The sequence below is a fragment of the Lepisosteus platostomus genome, chromosome 7 (assembly GCF_059453375.1).
Source record: "Lepisosteus platostomus isolate fLepPlt1 chromosome 7, fLepPlt1.hap1, whole genome shotgun sequence".
In the NCBI taxonomy this organism is placed as follows: Eukaryota; Metazoa; Chordata; class Actinopteri; order Semionotiformes; family Lepisosteidae; genus Lepisosteus; species Lepisosteus platostomus.
In genome coordinates this window covers 43,067,361-43,086,372 of record NC_142617.1, presented here as the reverse complement: position 1 = coordinate 43,086,372, position 19,012 = coordinate 43,067,361, and the positions used below count along the sequence as shown (strand labels likewise).

General features: G+C 48.0%; 1 protein-coding gene across 2 annotated transcripts; it reads right to left on the bottom strand.

The window, feature by feature from the left end:
- Positions 1–11,715: 11,715 nt before the first annotated feature.
- gpr61 (G protein-coupled receptor 61) lies at positions 11,716–18,800 on the bottom strand. 2 transcript variants are annotated; one of them, XM_088640546.1, is made up of 2 exons: positions 18,244–18,800; positions 11,716–14,690 (listed from the first exon to the last, which is right to left on the bottom strand). In XM_088640546.1, the coding sequence occupies exon 2, from the start codon at positions 14,299–14,301 to the stop codon at positions 12,880–12,882; it is 1,422 nt and encodes a 473-aa protein (XP_088496672.1). In that variant the 5' UTR covers positions 14,302–14,690; positions 18,244–18,800; the 3' UTR covers positions 11,716–12,879. The 2 variants fall into 2 exon arrangements, with proteins under 2 accessions (XP_088496672.1, XP_088496673.1); XM_088640547.1 differs by lacking the exon at positions 18,244–18,800 and adding an exon at positions 17,956–18,132.
- Positions 18,801–19,012: the final 212 nt, after the last annotated feature.

Here is a 19,012-nt window from a genome sequence, read left to right as displayed (position 1 = left end):
TCGCTGCGGGTGTATCTCCTCTCTCATCTGGAGCCTATCGACAGCGGTGTGCTCTTTCCTCCTTCTGCTCAAACACTCCCACACTGCCCTATGTCACTCTAGACCACGCCAGTCCTACCGCCTTGCAGTTTTTATAGGTGCGTCTTAATGAGCAGTCAGTTAAGTCTCAGCCGGGGCGGCAGTATTGACCAATTAAAGCAATGCATTAAGAAATTGAATGGTCTAGAATGTAATCCCAGAGTCCCTTTTGTTACTGCACTAACGAAATATACTCCATGTTTTAGAACAAGGGTCTCACACTCATTTCCTGGAGGGTCTTCTGGATTACAGAGTTGGTCTAATTAATTAATTAGCCGCGTAATTGTTATACCTTTAACCAAGGTCCGAGGTGAAATATAGCTAACTGTACCTTTAATAAAGAGAATGTCTTGTGCAATCACCTGTTAAAAGACCCACAGAAAATATGACATATGTCAGATTTAGAAAATAAAATGGTTTAATTGGGTGTTCGTGTTAGATCAATAATCAGAAGAAACAAGGCCCTCCACGATCTGGATATTAGTATTGCCTCTGTAGTTTTCTTTTCAAAGAGGTTGAAACATATCAGGTGCACACTTGCTTTGTTATTTCAATATATTTATGAATCCAGAGAGAGGTTTGACATGTGGGGTCTTTCCTCTTTCTCACTGATGTCCCATCATTTCAAAATCGGTCAGGGGGAAACGGAAACGACACGAAAATGTCTTTTGTGTGTCGTTTACCTACAGTGTGTGAATTAGGTACGCTGATGAAAACTCTAGCCTCCGGCGAAACTACAGTGCAGATGGGACAGTTAAAGACACGGGCGGCGCGGCGCGGAGCAGCGCAGGGCTGAGGCCGGCCGGTGTGCAGGGCGCGTTCAGGGCGCCGGGATGGAAGATGAGGCTGCGCCCACAACCGGATCAAAACCCACGGCGTGAGTCAAGCAGAAGGGTTCAAGGAGGAGGCCCGGAACGTCCTTAAACGCTGCCGAGCTAAACTGGAGAGATGGGAGTGGGGGAGGTACAGTAGCTGTCTTTTAACACAGGGCTCCTCCTTCAACTAGTCCCCGCTCCCCCCTTCTTCTCCTGAAAATAAAAATGTCATGGAGGACGGGTTGTCATGGAAACCGCGGATCGCAGAGAACCCGAAGGCATGTGGAATGGTGCCGCTGCGTTTCCGAGAGGGGGGTCGACCTCCACACACAGCATGGATGGAGAACACACGAGGAAAAGTGTCCGGCACCCCAGCGCCACAGTAACACATCGAGAGGTGTGCAAAAGAGGTCGAACAGGGAGCTCTGGGCTGAATGTGTTAATTAACCTGCTCGAGTGCTGGAATCCAAAGACCTGCAATAGAATTTATAAAGTCACGCCACCTTCTCCACTTGCTTATAGTGATTTTTGTGTTTTTGTGATTTTTGTGAGCTGGCAGAAAAGACATTTAATTGCCAGCAACTACTGGCAATGAAGTTGTATTGTATTGTAGCTGTATTGTTGTGCATTTGATAAGTAAACTTTGATTTGATTTATAGAATGTCTCAGCACAACTAGGACTCATCAAAAATAAAGTGCAGTACGCAACAACACTAACTATAATGTCCACCTGCGATCAACAGGACCTAGCTAATAGACCCATAAAGAAGTGTGAGTGATTACTGGAAAAGGCTGTAAAGATTTGATGAGCATTTTCACCCTCTGCAGCTGCTGTGCAAGCCATCAGCCTAACTACACACTACAGGGTGAAGCACACAGGGGCTGCAGCTGGATTGCGCTGACTAGAACTTGAAGAACCAGAACGTGTATCCCAGTCACAGCTGCTGCTGCCCACTCGGCGCATCAGCAATGGCACTGCTGTGCATTTTGCCCTGCTGAAAGCCCCTTCTCTGCCCCCCCAGGAGAATCAGCCCATTAATGCACTGTGAGTGAGAGTGACCCCATCTTCAGTTCACCTCAGGGCATTCCCGTTCCCTCTATCACTCCAGAGACTTCCAGCGCTCACTTTGGAGCGTTTGAATGTCGTTGTGGTGGTAATTGGGCCCTGGGCCCTGGGGGTCCCCGGGGGAGCGCAGGTCCACAGCAGTCAGGAGGGAGAGCTGAGTGGCAGGAGGAAGGATGAGCTCTTCTCCCTTTGGCAAAGGCCAAGAGGCTTTCATGTAAAACATCTGGAGAGCCAATTACAGATCCCTCTATTCCTCTCAATAAGGTATTTATTCAGACGAACACCCTGTTTTCACACTCCCCTTGCTCTCTGGGATCACTTAAAACTTAGCAGTGTTTTGACCCCATTTTGCCTGAATTTGTCTTCTTCCTTCCTATGACAATTTCCCTGTTTTTAGTGTGGTTAATTACAATGTAGCTATGGAAAAGCTGGGAACTGCCAGCTCATCACAGTGCATTTGTGTACATATACTGCACATATCGTGATATACTGTGTATCCTTCACAATTCTTGTTACTGGGCGTATGTGGACGTCCTGTGTGATTCTGGGACCAGTATTCTTAAGAACACAAGAGCAGGTTCAACCATGACAAGGCTTTTGGGCCCATCCGGTCCGTTTGCTACTTAGAAGTTGATTGTTCCAAGCTTCTCATCCAGCTGTTTGTTGAAATAAATCAGGGTATTGGCTTCAACAACATTGTTAAGTAGCTTGTTCCACACTCCCACAACCCTTTGTGGAAAGAAGTGCCTCCTGTCCTCTTTAAAATTCACTTCCATGTAGTTTCCACTTGTTTCCTCTTTTTCACTTTTCATTGTTTAATCTGGAGAAATACCCTGGGATTGCTTAGTCAGTACCTTTGAGTAGTTCGTGTTCTCGGTTCAAGACTCAAAACTTTCAGCTCTTTCTGCCTGCCACTATTGGTATTTCCTTTAAGTCCCAAATATTAGCATGTGATTAAATTAGAACATAGGATCCATCCACCCATTTTCTAACTGCTTCACCCAGTTCAGGGTCACAGAGGAGCCAGAGCCTATCCTGGCAAGCAAAGGGCACCCTAGCTTTAAATTCTCCACTTTTAACTCTATATCCTTGTAGGTTTGCACAGGGATCACAAATGCTTTATTAATTGATTTCAATGACACTTTTTACCCTAGAGTAGAATGATCAGAACTGTACATTACAAGAGGAATAACTAGAGTCACTAACCTATGGAGAAACCTCTCAGTCTATAGAAATATGAAATCCCTCTGAAAGCAAGAACACAAAACACAAGCAAGGGCAGGCTCAAAGCAAGAGCACAGAGCACAGAACACGCAAGGGCATGCACCGATCAAGAAGCTCTGGCGGAATGAAAGAGAAATGAATCATATTCATGGTCACTTAACAATTCACATGGAATTACAGCAGGACTGTTCTTTGTTAGCACAGATCAGGTGTGGCAGCAGTGCCTGACTGCTGATCGCTGGATTGTAGACCATCATGCTTCTGCTGAAAGGATCCCCTCTGTCTGTAGCATCACTGAAGGGAAGTCCTGCACAATATTTGTAAGGGACCATAAAGAATTCTGGCCTCCAAATTCTGCACACTGTCTTTCTATTCTACCTGAAAAGGACCAGCCTAATTACAGAAACCTATTCTTTCAGTGAACAGAGCTGCCATTTCCTTTGGCCCTCGACTCCCCACCCACCACCCATCGCCGACTTGAACGCCTGCATCCCGCTGTATTTGTGAAGTTGAAACGCAGCAGAAAGGTCAGGCTTCTGAAGACGCCGCTGCCTCCCCTCCTTCCCAGAGCCCCAGGGTGCCTCTTTGTAACGGGGGACATCAAAGCGGTGAGTCAGAGAGCAGACGCCAGCCTTCCTGCGCTGGAGCGAGAGAGGGGCCGGGAGAAGTGCAACCCAGTGGATGATCGGGGGAATTATCTGCGTCTACACCTGGGCGGCCATTAAGTCTTGTTATGCAAGCAGAGCAAGCGGGCATGTACAAGTCAAATTGGAACAAAAACAATTCAATATTTCTTAAACCCAAGGTTACTCACAGTCCTTTGCCATGGCATGATCTTTAGATTTTCATATCGTTAGCTTATTAGGTTCTTTGTCTGCAATAAGGTTCGTACATATTTCTGGGGGAATCGGTTCACACGCAAGGTGCAGTCAAGTGCTGCAGTGTGAAAGATGCTAGACAGGTGTAAATTGTATTAGAAGATCAGGTCTAAATATACACTCTAACCCTGTTTTATTGCACTTAAACACGTTTGGATTCTTGACAGTGCAGGTGCTCCACTGCTTTTTGATTTTTCATTTATTCAACCGCTGTCAGAAAGCCAGTCAGTCGTTATAAGAGCCACAGAAAACTGGAGCTTCTCCCAGAAGCACAGGGCACAAGGTAGGCATGCATCCTGGTAACATCTCTGGGGGGTGGGAGGAAAACTGAGGACCTGCAGAAAGCCCAAGTGAACATGGAGGGACCGTGCAAATTTCACACAGATGTGCTTTAGCCTGAAACAACCCAGGACCCAAGAGCAGTGAAGCTCCAGTGCTAACAGCCACACTACTGTACCACCCCTCAACATGATTTGAATTTAATCAGACCCAATTTCTTTCTGAAATACTGCTTTGGTTTGCTGCAGTGCAGATCCTGACCCCCATTTTCTTCTCCTGTAAAATCTGCTCCCTTTACAAAAATACTCACAAGAAACTGCAGCTCTCACCTCTTGTTGTTTCTGGCCCAGGTGGTATCCTCTTAAGAAAGCTACCTCACGGTGGTTTACAAAACAGGGCGAATAGTTGCACGGTGTGTGAAACTGTAAACAAGCCAACAGCAAGCAGAAAAACAGTCCACAGAAAACAGCAAATTCTCAGCAGGAGCTGGTCACTTTGACCAGGGAATGGGCTACTGGGCAGCACCTGTGGCTGATGAATCAGTGTTCAGTGCTCTGAATCCAGCAACATTAATGGCAGCCACCTGGCTGAGTCATCCCTAGAGTTCTCTTAGAAATAGATGCTTGACACAAAAAAAATAATTCTTGGGAACAAGCCACTTTAGGACAGCGAATCCTCCCAGAGGCACTGCAGGGTTTTGGTATGAGTGAGTCCAGTCCGTAAAATAATAGATTAAACCCAGTAATAGACAGAAATTTCTTAAATGTCTTTAAGCCTGTTCAAGTAATTAAGGAAGAAATGGTGATAATGCCTAGATGTCTGCAGAGAAACCAATGGTTTCCAGTCACATACAGGACTGGACTTTTACTGTTTCCAACTAACGCTCCTAATCAAGTCAGAAGTATTTTTTTTTTCATTGTGACTGAGAAGCTCTGCTCTTCTGTGCTTTCCCCATCCAACAGATCTTGTCCTGGAGAGCATGCAGGGCCTGCAAGCTTCTTAGGGGCCTCCCTGCAAGGCTAAAGAGCACATTAGTGTTGACCAATTAAGCCCCCGATCAGTCCAATTATGTCAGCGAAAGCTGTGTCTAACCGAAAAGCAGAAGATTCTGTAGGCTTTCAAGGCCTGGGATTTGACTCTCGTCTCTGTGAAGTTAAGCAGCTGGAAAACAGCTTTTGAATATAGAGCCTTTTGATCCCAGAAACCCAGCAGGAGCTGAATTTTTTATGTTAGAACATAAAAATGTAAATGTTACAAATGGGAAGAAGCTATTTGGCCCATTTGGTAGTTAGTAGCTTATTGATACAAATATCTCATTCAGCTGTTCTCTGAAAGAAGGATATCAGTTTCATCAGCATGCCTGGGTTACTTGTTCGGGACTCCCACAATCCTTTGCATAAACACCTGTGTTCTCTGGTTCATATTTCAAGGTTTATTCTGAAGAGGTTTGCTTCACTTGCCATTTGGGGGTTTTGATTACTTGTGTGAGGTCCCCTCTTTTATAGATTAAAGGCACTAAGAGATTTAGCTTGTTTGTTCAGGCTCATATGCCATCTGTACGCAAACCAATATGTCAGTTCTGATCGATGCTTCTCACCCCTTACTCCCGATTTAATCCCACGCTGACATTCCAGCAGAGGGGCGTTGCTGGGCTGCACCCCATGCAGTGAAAACAGTTCTCCCCCCAAACTTTTTTTTTTATGTTGTCAGCACAGAAAGTCACAATGTTTGAAGTTGTCACTGAAAGTGAAAACCACGAAACCTCAAGCAAGGGCTGATATCAAAATAATGATTTTGCCCTGGGATAAAACCATGTGGCCCCAGCAAAAATGGAATTACAGTTTGAAGGAACTTTTCTAATCCGCCGGGCTGTAATTGAAAATGTCAACAGAAGCAGGTCCGGGTGTGACACTAGGTCTTTCCTGTGATGCAGCCTCTACAGGTACACAAATCACTACCTATTGTCCTGAGATGTTTGAATCAAGTTCCTGGCCTTTCCCGGTTTAGCATCTCAACAAGGGGTGAAGATGAATCCCAGAGGCGGGATGAGCTGAAAAGAGGCTCGTCTCCGGCTGCGCTGACTGGGAGAGGAATTCCGTCTCTATGGCGGCAACCCCAGCTTGAGCCGCCGGAGAAAACTCCCGGCTCGGCCCGTGACCTGCCCCCACATCCGCTACCGGAAATTTCCATCCTCTGAATAAGGGCGCCTGTGCTGCTAGACAGGTGATACAAAGTCAGGAATTTAATGCAGCCCAGATAAATCATTTATGAAGCAAGCTAGAAGCACCGAAGACCTTGAGAGAAAAACTGTGTTGAGGGAGAAACTGAACTTGACACGTTGTGTATTAATAATTGTAAGGGAAGGGCAAGCCCTCTGGCATTACAAATGTTTTTTTTTTTCCCAAGCATATGTGGGAGAGGGGAAGGTCTTTAAAATTAACACAATTTATTGACACTAACTTGTTAAAGTGCAGCCTGGCACGTGCACGCTGTGCCTTTGCCTTCTTCCTGGTTGTCCTAGCGCTGGCGGGCTGCACTTTGCCTCGATTCCTCACCCTCTGTGTCACTCCTGACAACAGCTCCCGCATCCCTTGACATCACAGGGTGCAAAAACTTCAGTTTGCTCCCATGGAGGGAGTATAGAAGAACCCAGCGCCAACTGCTGAAAACAAAAGGTCTGGATTAATCTGTCCCCTCCAGCTGTGTCTTAGGTTCATAAGCAGTCTATTGACTCTAAAGATTCTTGGTATGGTGATGCACAGAACAAAATGCAAGTTAAAATGCATTTTATGTATATATTTTCAGGTTTGAGTTACAGTATATGCCTTTAAACTTTTTAGTTTGGTGTCTCAGGTCTACATAAATGCAACTGTGTGATCTGTTCTCTCTTCTGTGGGATTGTTGGCCTCTACATTTGCTACACTTGCTACCTTGGATTTTATCATTCCCACACATACCCATCCCTGAAATTCAGAGAACGGGTGATAAATGTCTTGATAGGAAAAGGGTTGTGGGAGAGTGGAACAAGCTGCTCGGCCATGTTGTTAAAGCCAATACCATCACTTCTTTCAAGAATGGCTGGATTAGATACTGGGATCAATGAGCTACTCCAAGCCAACCTAGAGGTTGAAGCTGCATGGAGCACCAGTCCAACAGCAGGCCTGGGAAACAGACAGACAGCACAAGTCCAACAGCAGGCCTGGGAAAGAAACAGCACTGGTCCAACAGCAGGCCAGGGAAACAGACAGAGAGCAGCAGTCCAACAGCAGGCCCGGGAACCCGACAGACAGCACCGGTCCAACAGCAGGCCAGGGAAAGAAACAGCACTGGTCCAACAGCAGGCCAGGGAAACACACAGCACCGGTCCAACAGCAGGCCAGGGAAACACACAGCACCGGTCCAACAGCAGGCCAGGGAAACACAGACAGCACTGGTCCAACAGCAGGCCAGGGAAACACAGACAGCACCGGTCCAACAGCAGGCCAGGGAAACCGACAGACAGCACCGGTCCAACAGCAGGCCAGGGAAACCGACAGACAGCACCGGTCCAACAGCAGGCCAGGGAAACACAGACAGCACCGGTCCAACAGCAGGCCAGGGAAACAGACAAAGAGCACTGGTCCAAGAGCAGGCCTGGGAAACACACAGTCATGGGTGAAAATATAAATATAAATATGAAATATATGTACTGGAATGCTGTGGAAAAAAACAGTAAAGCACAGCAGTGAGGCACATGGATATTGTAGTAAAAACACTGTGAGGCAAAAACAAAAACAAGGAAAGGCAAAGTTTAGCACAAGAGTTGCGTGGATTAAAACAACCATGATAAAAACTGCAAAAGTACAGTACTGGCTGTTAGCTCGGCAAGAGAAGAGCTTAGCCACGCTGCTGTGAGCCAGGGCTGCTCCAGCCCAAGATCAGAGACAGGGATCATCTCCTTCCGGCTTTTCCGTGACCTGGGGTGTCTGTAACCTTAAGGTTTGGCAACAACCACTGGCCTTCAGGAGGTTTTCAGCCCCCTGCAGGGTTAATTCAGTTTTGTCACCCTGGTCACACGAGGGGGGAACCTTCCTCAGAGATGGGTGGGCTGAGCTACAATGGTGATATGGCAGTAGCTCATGGACACATGTCAGCATGCTCCTTAAGGAAAATAAACTCTCCAAATCTTGTAAGTGACCATATATCAGAACCGGCTGTGCTACAGTACTGGCATTACAGATGCAGGTGCTCACACGGCAGTGGTTTACACCTTTTTTGGCCTGACCAGTAAAACGATAGGAGACATCCAAGAAAAACCAGGATGCTGCTCTTAATGGTGTTGGTAGACCAGTAGGTGCCGCAGAATTTTGATCCAGTGCTCCAGTGTGGTGACCAGGGACACGGTGTTGTAGGAAGTTCCATCCTGCAGATGAGACCTTAAACTGAGGTCCTGATTACTCAGGCCGTTAAAGACCCTCTGACACTGGTTGTAAGGGGAAGGGTGTTAACTTCAGTCTCCTGGCTAAATTCTCATCTGGGCTGCACAGATTGGCCTCTCTATGTGCTTTCTAATGGGCGACCAGTACCTCAGACTAGGTTTAGTTCTGCCTCTATGCTAAGTGTAGCCATAATAAGTCTGAAGTGCTTATGAGAAAACAAAGCTGTTCATGCAGCACACTGTGAATTATTTTGGTTTACTGCCCGAATGATCTCTGGCAGGATGGCCATGGTGGCTTTATCGCTCTGGATGGCACGAACATCATAGAGCTCCATCTCAGTTGGCATTTGATAAAGGCAGAGAGGACCCAGGTGAAGCCCTGAGTCCTGAGCCTGGGGTGCCCCATTATTCAGCCTGGACTATTCTTGGTCTTTATATTATACCCAGTGAAAAACAAATGCAGTTTTTATGCTTCACCTGCAAATTCAACAGTTTCCAAGCACAAATGAATTTTGACCACTAAAGCAGGTGATCCATTCATTTAAGCAGAGATCATTGAAATATCCCAACACCCTCTAGCTCCTAAGGACAACATTTGTTTATTCCTGGATTAACTGAAACAAATTACATTAATTTATCAATCAAAATATTTCAGAGGGGCATTTAGATTAAATGGTTTCTGGAATCGTAAAGAAGGATTCCAGTCTGAATCAGATCTCATCTGGTACTGGAGAACAATTATTTTTAACTCATTCTTTCATCTGATTTCCTAGTCTTCCCACACTCTGGAATGGAGAAAGCAGGATGCCTCATGAGAACACTCAGATGCTCGAGGGCGAGGTACTGTGACGTCCCAGTGACGTGCTCAGCTGAGTGAGAGTGCTTTCTGAAGCAACAGCTGTCCTCGAATATTATTCTAGCATGGAGACCGTCAGGAAGAACATTTGCTCGTTGGGAGGGGGGGTTGTCCAGCAGCAGTTTTTCTGGGAAATCCCTCCCAAGAAGAGAGAAAATACCATCAGTCTTTTCTCAGAATTGAGACAGATGCTAATACGAAGTCTTGGCATCTTCAGCTTTTAATTAGTAATAATGCCTGTGTATGAATTTGAGCTATTTTCAAGCCTCCATGAATTAGTCAAGAAGCACGTGGAAGATACAAGTGGCTGATGCAGCCTTCTGCTTGGCAGTGTGCGCAGTTTCCCTGTCACCCCCCGCCCTCCACTCCGGCTTCCTCTCCAGGTCTGCAGAACTGGGGGCTGGGTACCATGGGAAACCACGGTAGGCTGCTGTGGTGCTTGAGTGCTTCAGCCCCAGCTTTTCTCTACATCACTTGAACACGCTGTTACACTTGGCCCACAGGGCTCAACCTGGGCACCAGGATTCCAGGCCATCACAGGGCTTCTTCCCCTCTAGTAAGTGAAGGACCGGATTGATCTTTAATTGCTTAATTCACCCAGCGGCGGCAGATCACTTCAATAATTAAGGATTAGCCTGCCAATGACTTGCCATGGCCTGGAGCTGAGAGTTGTCTAGAGGACAATTTATTTTTCCAGCCACACACTGGTCCCCCTACCCTTAGGTAACTTAGGTAAAAGGTAGGGATCAACTGTGATGACGAAGGAGGGAAAGTGGAGTGTGAAACGCACAAGACGAGTTGTGTGAAAGTATGGCATCCCAATGCAGGTTCCCCCAGCAGACAGGCCTGAAATGGGACAGCACAGTGGAACTCCTCCTTATATTCACTTTTACAAACATCACCCACAAACTCAAATTATTTTTCTCATTCTTAACTTTTTTGAGCACAAATGAAACAAATCTATCAAAATTTAACTTTGTGACACAGCCATCAGCCTCTTCTTAAAAAGATGCTTTTTCCCCTTTGGTTTCATGCAGCTAAAATGCATCAGCTGAACCGATTTTGATGGTCACTATAATGAGTCCCCATAATCGCAGGGGGGCATAAGGTTCTCTAATAACCCAGACTGGGCAGCAGCAGTATGGGGGGGGTGGCGGAGGGTCACGTTTCCGTGACAACGGCAACAGCACTCGCACTATCTGTGCGGAAGAAAGGCCAATCTACTCCCGTATCTTGCCATGAAAACTCTATGGATAGTTACAGTGGAACTTTCCATGGGGTCGCCAGGAGTCGACACCGACTCGACGGCACTCATCCCATCCCATCCCATCCCATCCCATAATGAGTCCCATTTCAACAACAGTCTAAAATGTACACAAAGCAGAACTGCCTCCTTATCTCTTATTTATGATATATAAACACACAAACATCAGAAGTATAAGCAGATGAGATGTGGGCACACAGTGATCGTGACCTATAGCTCGTGGTCCTTATGGGGGCTAAAAGGAAACTACAAACAGAGCTCCTCAGTCTCAGTTCGATTGCAGCCAACCATCAGGCAGAAGAACATAAACTGTAATAAAATGAATTAAAAACACATGCAGTATCATAGTAATAAATATATATATATATATCTGATCAGATCTGATCTGAACAAAGAGGATATTTTGCTTGGGCAAGCCACCCAAAGAACTTCATTTCTGAAGGGTACAGCAGCAGTGCTCCATCTTTGAACCTGTAACCCTTTAAAGGAGAGTCTGGATCCCTGAACGCTATTTCACTCTGCTGCCTGACCGGTTGCACCCTCCTATAAATCTTTACAATAATAATTCCTTACGTATATACGTATATAGTGATTTTCTGGACACTCCACTCAAAACGCTTTACAGGCAATGGGGACTCTCCTCCACAACCATTAATGTGCAGCCCCACCTGGATGATACAATGGCAGTCAAAGTGCACCAGTACGCTCACTACACATCACCTATCAGTGGGGAGGAGAGCAGAGTGATGAAGCCAGTTCACAGCTGGGGATACTAGACTTAAGAAACCTTATAGACAGTAGTATTAAGCAAAAAACAGTTAAATAAAACTCCCAAAACCTCACTTACTGTTTTTTTATTTTTTTTGCTTCACAAGATAAATAAATATGCTTCCTATGTTTAATCAAATTTCATGTTTCAAATAATATATTTCTCAAGACTGAAGACTTGACACATTGGGTGAAGAATCGTCTCTAAATAAACGTGATGAGTTGGGTGTCAAAATGCTGACAGTACCATTGGCGCCCCCTGTGTGTCCAGACAGGTGAGGACAGGGACCAGCTGGGACCTGTACAACTAATAGGACATGTGGTCTCATGACAGGTTAGTAACACAAAGACAAAGGCATTTTGTTTGAAGGAAGAATACAACATTAGAACAGTAAAACAAAAGCCAGAATATGAATGAACAACTTTTTCAAAAGCTTCAGGACTATTTAAATTTCTTTGAACAAAAATACATGATTTTGACCTTGCACTATTTAGTGAGCCATAGCAAAAAAATGAGTTATGTTTTTTCCATTTTTAACCAGATGCTTAGTACCTTAAAACAAAGCACCCCCCCACCCCCCCCCCAAAAAAAAACAAACGACAAAAAGTATATCATCAGTAAAAGAGGTAACAGGTCAGACTGTAGGCCATTAAGCCAAAGATTCTCTGCATTTTACCACACGCTAAAGCTAACTTGGATTGTCAGGTGCAAAAAAAAATATTCTTTAAAAAAGGGAAGATTTCTCTGTTTTCTTTTTTTAAAAAAGGGAATGTAAGATTTTACTTTAAAATAATGCCCATTGCTAGACACACCTTCAGAAAGTAGAACCAAGGAAAAGAACAGAATTTACAATCTTTGCGGACTCCAAAGCCAGAAAACAGAAAACTGAAATACACAACGTGGGCTTCAGAACAGAGCAGGCTGGGAAAGGTCATGGTACACACTCCCAGCGACCCAGCTTGAGGAGGGATTCTGCTCCTTGAAAAGCCCCTTTCAGACCAGAATTGGGAATACCCGACTTAAAACAGAGGAGCAGGCCCACGGTCATCCAACATCAAACTGAGGTTCCTCAAAGGCATTATTAAACACCCCACCCCACCCCCATGCCCCATCCAGTCCCAGCCCTGCTCTCCTCTCCCCCATCTCCCCCACAAACCCGACACACACCAGGAAACAATAACCAGAACGAAAGAAAAACACGCAAAATTGAAATGCACCATCATCGGTCATCGGCTACAACACCTCGGCCTTGGGAGACGGCACGGGTCTTATGCAGTTGTCCGATATGGTAAGGTCACTGTTGAGATGGTGCTGCTCCAGGAACTCCGAGGTCTCCTCCACGATTTGGCCTGGTATCCGAAAATCGATGGCCGCCTGCTGCTGCTGCAGCGTGGAGTGGCACTGGTCCCGCTTGGGGCTGGAGGTGGTGTGGGAGTGGCGGGCCTCGAGGTTGCACCCGGTGCCCTGCAGGAACTGCAGGAAGTTCTCCTCGATGGAGCCCTCCTGGCTGGGCAAGCGGAGATCCTCCTCCGTGGCGTGCTTGAAGAAGCAGGTGAGGTGCTTCCCCAGCTCCTCCCGGATCTGCCGGTTCAGGCAGCCGTAGAAGAAGGGGTTGGAGGTGAAGCAGAAGTAGCCGATCCAGGTGACGATGCTCTCCAGCTGGGCGGCAGAGGCAGGCTGGGCGGCCGCCAGGACGGAGTACAAGTGGAAGGAGAAGTAAGGCAGCCAGCAGAAAAGGAACTGCCCCCCGACTGCCACCAGCACCATGGCGGCCTTGCCCCCTCCAAAAGCCCGCTGTGGAGTGGTCCGTGGAGCACCAGAACTGGTGACCATGGTGGAGCGGCTGCTGAGGGACTCCGACCTCTGCCGGGGCGTGTCCATCCAGGTAGGCAAGGGCCCGTGGTGCATGGCGGCCACCCGGGCCACTTTGAACATGCTGCAGTACACCACCAGGATGATGAGGACCGGGCAGAGGAAGTAGAAGAGTGTGAAAAAAATAACAAAGACCTTGCGGTTGGAGCCCCCGCCCGTCCAGTGAAGGGAGCAGTGTCTGGGTCCGGAGACCGGGCCCCCTCCTCCGCCATCTTGGAAGGGGCTGACCTCTTGGGAGGCCCAACCCAGCATGGGCACAACGGACATGATGATGGCTTTGATCCAGACGCAAACCAGCACGGACGCCACCAGGCCCATGGTCATCTTGACCTCATAGCGCATGGGGTGGACGATGTAGTAGTAGCGCTCGATGTTGATGGCCGATATGGAGAGGATGGAGGCGCTGATGAAACAGATGCTCAGGAAGAGGTAGCCGCGGCACAGCGCCTCGCTGAAGAACGCCCGGTCGGACAGCATGCCCAGAGGCATCAGGATCAGGGCGGCCAGGAGATCCACCAGACACAAATGGAACACGAAGGCGAATTTCCGCAGCTGGGGCGTCTTCGCGATCACCGCCATGACCGCCATGTTGCCGACGACGGCCAGCAGGTCGACGAGGAGCATGAAGAAGAGCGCTACGGACTGGGACACCACGCTGCCTTCGGCGGGGACCAAGCTGGCGTTGCTGGGGTGCACCAGGAGGCGCTGGGAGTTCTGGAAGAGCAGGTCAATCTGGGAGGCGTTCCTCGAGGCCCAAGGGGTGCTGGATGCTGTAGGCTCCATCGGTGACAGAAACGAAGGGACCAAACACTGAGGCTCACTGGCCCATCACCCATCCTCCTTCCAGCCAGAGACGAGGCCCGGAGCCACACTGGGGGTCTCAGCCAGAGAGGGCAGCCGAGTGAGGCTCGGTAGAGCGGGGCGAGGCAGCAGGGGGGACTGGCAGGGCGGTACAGGTTCAGCACATGGAGAGCTAGAGATCCTGACTTCTCAGACAGGGCTGCTGGCCAGTCCCTCATAGACACAGATTAGCCCGTGAGCCCTAGAAGACCCTGGAAACCTCACAGCTGGGGATCAGTCAGTCGAATCCTCAGTCTTCTTCTCTACCTCACTGTTTCCAAACGTATCACACCCTTCTTTGCTGGCTCATTTTCTTCTGAGTTGAAACTCACCTAGAAAAGAACAAAAAACAAGCAGTTGTACACATCACATCTTCATCTTGGGAAATCCATTGCATTGACACTGCAATGGGTTTATAGCATTCATTTTTTAACAACATGGCATGCTGACAACACCATGGGAAATAGCGTTTGAAAAAAAGAATTTTTATGCAGAAAACACCACATAATAGCTCCGCTTTGTACTATGGCGTCCACCCAATTTAAAATTCTAAGGCATGTGTTATCTTTCCTGTCTCTGATAGTGTAGGATGCACCTGGATCAGACGAAGTCTCTCCCTCTATGGCACTTTCTGCAATGGGCTTCTGTCAGCCCCTTTAGAGCCAGAGGTGGCCTTGGAATCTTCAGCCTAATAGACAGGTAGTGCAGCAAAGGACTTTAGCCCCAGAACAGAGCAACACGCACACAACCCTGTTATCACATCCCAGGCTCCTGCATGTTCTGTGGCACTAATGCACTCTCTGACTTGAAGAAAAAAAAAGCAAAATAAAATGTGTTCATTCCTCACACCTGGTAACAGAGCACATGTGAGAGCACAGTTTCTGAGGGGGTGCATGTCAGTGCCAACGGAAACATGGCTCCCTCTTGTTATCTCCACACTCCTGCTTCCTGGTCGCTTGGTTCTCTTTCCCACTTTCTGAGTCCCTGAGCTGAGGCATCCAAGGGGAGACAGATGCAGCCTGCAGGCTCACGGTGACCAGGCGTGGCAAGCTGGGTGTCCCCTATGGCTGTGCATAGGCAATCCTGCAGCACTGCCAGAACAATGGAGCTCAGCCGGTGCTCTGAGACAATGCCCAGACGGCATGCGATACCCAGGAGGGAAGTCCCCGAGCCTGCACACTATAGAGCAGCTGCAGCTCTGGACGACACCACAGACACTGAATCAAGTCACCAATGACCAACAAGAAGATGGCCTCGGCCATGATGACACGTCACCACGAGCACACAGATCTACACAGTGTGAGGCAGTGCCAGACTGAAGGTACTGTAATAACCAGTGTCAGGCTGGCTTGGCAGAGCTGTGCTCATCAGAATCACTGATGGCTGCTATAACTACTGCACGTGGATCTGTAGAGCTAGGACACCTTTAGCCAGTTCCTTTAAGAAGCAGAGCTACTTTGAAAACATGATGATGAAGCTAATGATGATGATGATGGATTATCAGCAGGAGGCAAGGCTACATAGTGGTACTGTATTTAGCCAGGTCATTCCAGCAATAGCCTCTAATCAACAAGGAAATATACAGAGTGCTGTTTTTGATAAGCTAGCCTATAGATCTTTTTGATGTTTTATTACCTCTTTTTCCAAACACCGCAAGGTTGCACATTTATTCAACAAGGTCAGCTTCAAGACAAAACAATATTATTTACATTCCAGGAGTTGGCAGCAACATTAGCACCTCACAGCCTGATCTTGTCATTTTTCAGCAGCTCAGAAAGGCCTGGCCCGATCAGTAATGGGATGGGGGACTTCCAGTGAAAAGCAGGTGCTGCCATAAGATGTTTTGGTGGACCAATAGGAGGCGCTCCTCCTGCTGGACCAGAATTCCCTATGGAATATCCCACTATAGTAACATGGGACACACTGTTGTAAGAGGTGCTGTCCCTTCGATGAGACATTAAATTGAGGTCCTCACTGCTGGGTCATTAAAGATCCTACAGCACTGCTCTTCAGGGTAGGAGTGTTAACCCAGGAGTCCTGCCTAATTTCTAAAAGTTAGAAAATTATAACTGATAGCTTAGGTAGAAGCAGTTTCCATTCATCACACAGACATTTTACCAGTCAGTTTGATGTACCAGTATCTTCGCTTTTCATGTTTTTATTCACGTGGGTTTATAACTTGTACTTACAACTCCACTCCTCAAAATATAGAAAAAATAAGTGGTGTGCACAAGAGAAATAATGTACTGCACGCTGGCCAAAGTGCCAAGTTAAATAAGAGGCTGTCTAAATGAAGCTGAGCCTTGTGCTGCCCCGATCCGTAACGAGCAGGAAATAAACCCTCAGAGAACTGTCCTTACAGAAAAAAATAATGTGCGCACACACACACGCAGGCCTGTCTTGGTCTTTGTGGGCACATCCCCTCGACTCTTATTCTATTTTTATTTACTATTCCAGTCTCCACTCACCCAGAGCTCCACAGGGGTTAAAATAGACCCAAAACAAACATCCCTGGCTCTTGCAGATTTAAAGATTTAAAGGAAGATGTCATCTGGTTTATAAAACACAGCCGTTCACATCTCAGGGACGGCCCCACATCACCCGAACAGCAGAAGTCACTGGCTCTGTGGGGTATTTTCTCAGATTTTGGTCGCATAGATAGTAAAGCACACACCCCCTCCCCCCACCTGCACCCTTCAACACTGAACACACACACAGTCCTGTCAGTCCTACACGCATGAACTTCAAACTTCAATCGCACGCCATAGGGCCACCCTGCTGGGCTTGGAAGCACAGTCCTGCAAAATTCCAGTGAGGGAAAGGTGGTGCTATTTTTACCAGCCTGCCTCCTCCCCACTTCCTCTTATTCCTCTGCACCCTGGACCCCGGTATGCTGTGGTTTTACTCCACCCCAGGGGCTGAGGAAGGTGATGGAGAGGAAGGGCTTCAAAGCTGTCCAGGCAGAAATCCTCTGCACGTGCACGACAGGAGCTGACCGCACTCCCTCAGCACAACAGCAGGGTCCCCCGATTCTAAATCCCTAGGGGTCCTCCCCTCTCAGGAAGGCTGGGCTCCAGACCCCACATCCAGTTTGACCCCAGCTGTGTGGCAGTGTGGCCTGGGCTGCGGCAGCACCAGGGTGAAGAACAGCACAGGCACACCACAGAAATAAAACCTGACAATTCCACCAACAGTGTGGTCAGCTTTCAGCAAAGGTTTCGTCCCTTCTGCACTGAAAAGGATAATCACTCTGTCGCTCACAGACACAGGGAACCCCCCTGCAAGCCACAGATTGACCCAGAATTCCAGGGCTCATGCTCATTCTCCTAGTCCTCCAACCTGTCATGCACCCCGAAAACCAGTCACCTTTGACCCCCAAATCCTACCATGTCTGGGTCTGCACCTTCCGTCCCAGGCAGCAGCCACCAGGTACTCCCCCCACAACACAGCACTCTGAGGACAGGACATTGCTTTCCAAATCCACCGACTCTTCGTGTCACCCCCCCCCAGAACAAATCTTTTTGTGTGGGGGTGGGGGGGGAGATTTTTCTCTAATTTTTCTCTACCCAACTATCTTTTCAACCACCACCATCCCACCTCTCCTCCTCTTCCTGTCCTTTCTGGTGTGACAGCACCTTCACTATGGCACTGAGCTGGAATCAGTAGCAGACCCACAAAGCCTCACTGCCTGCAAAGGAAAAGAAAAGCTGACCAAAATCTATTTTTTGGTACATCAGAGGAACAGCTGTGAGATTGCCCCCGTCTTGGTGATGCTGGACTCAATAATGGGTGTCCCCCTCTATCTCTCCCTCTCCCTCTGCAGATTTCCGGCTGCACAGCTGCACAACCTGCCTGGCTCGATTTAGCCCACCGAGCGGATCTCACCTCGACAGCCACGGCTCCTGTCTTCCCCCCTCGCGCCAGGATGGCTGGTGTGCTGCAGGTGCAGCTGGAGACAGGTCCCTCCACTGGAGCCTGTGCACAGACACTGCAGTGAGGGAAAGAAGGCACACAGGCAGGCGGCAGCACCCGCCGCTCGTGCTGCCCTGGGTCCTAGTGGCCCACAGCCTCGAGTCCCCATTTTCTCTCCCTCTCAGTTCCCAATTAGCCTCACTGGCATGGTGTTCTACGGGCTTTGCCAGAGCACTGACACGCGTTGCCCTGGTGTGATTGCAAAACGCATGGTAGGATTACAAGCAAATAATAAAAATATGTTGCCATCAACCTGACTTCACTCTCATGTGACCATGTCATAGCACAGTGAACCGTTCCCCCTTGAGAAAGCCTTTTCTGAAGGTTCACACTGTTGTTCGGAAGGTAGGAGCTGGTTAGCCCCTGTAACACGCCTGCCTCCTGCCTGCTCCTCCCTCTGAGACAGTGCTCGCCCTGGTACCCCCTGTTCCCCGACTCCCTGCTGTCCGTGTATCCAATCCCTTCAGGGGACCAGGGCATCAATGTAGAAATTAACATGAAGTGATTTAATACAGAGAACCAGAAACCCATTCACTTACACAAAGGGTTGTGGGTGTTTGGTACATGCTACCTAGTGCGATCTTTAAGATGACATCCTTCAACCTTTAGAAAGCAGACCCTTGGATCAATAGCCCACTACCAACCAAATAAACCAATAGCCAAGCATTCAGAACCTCAGCTG

Bases quoted from the DNA above. Each gene is read 5' to 3' on its own strand.
- gpr61 (XM_088640546.1), bottom strand. From the start codon at position 14,301: ATGGAGCCTACAGCATCCAGCACCCCTTGGGCCTCGAGGAACGCCTCC.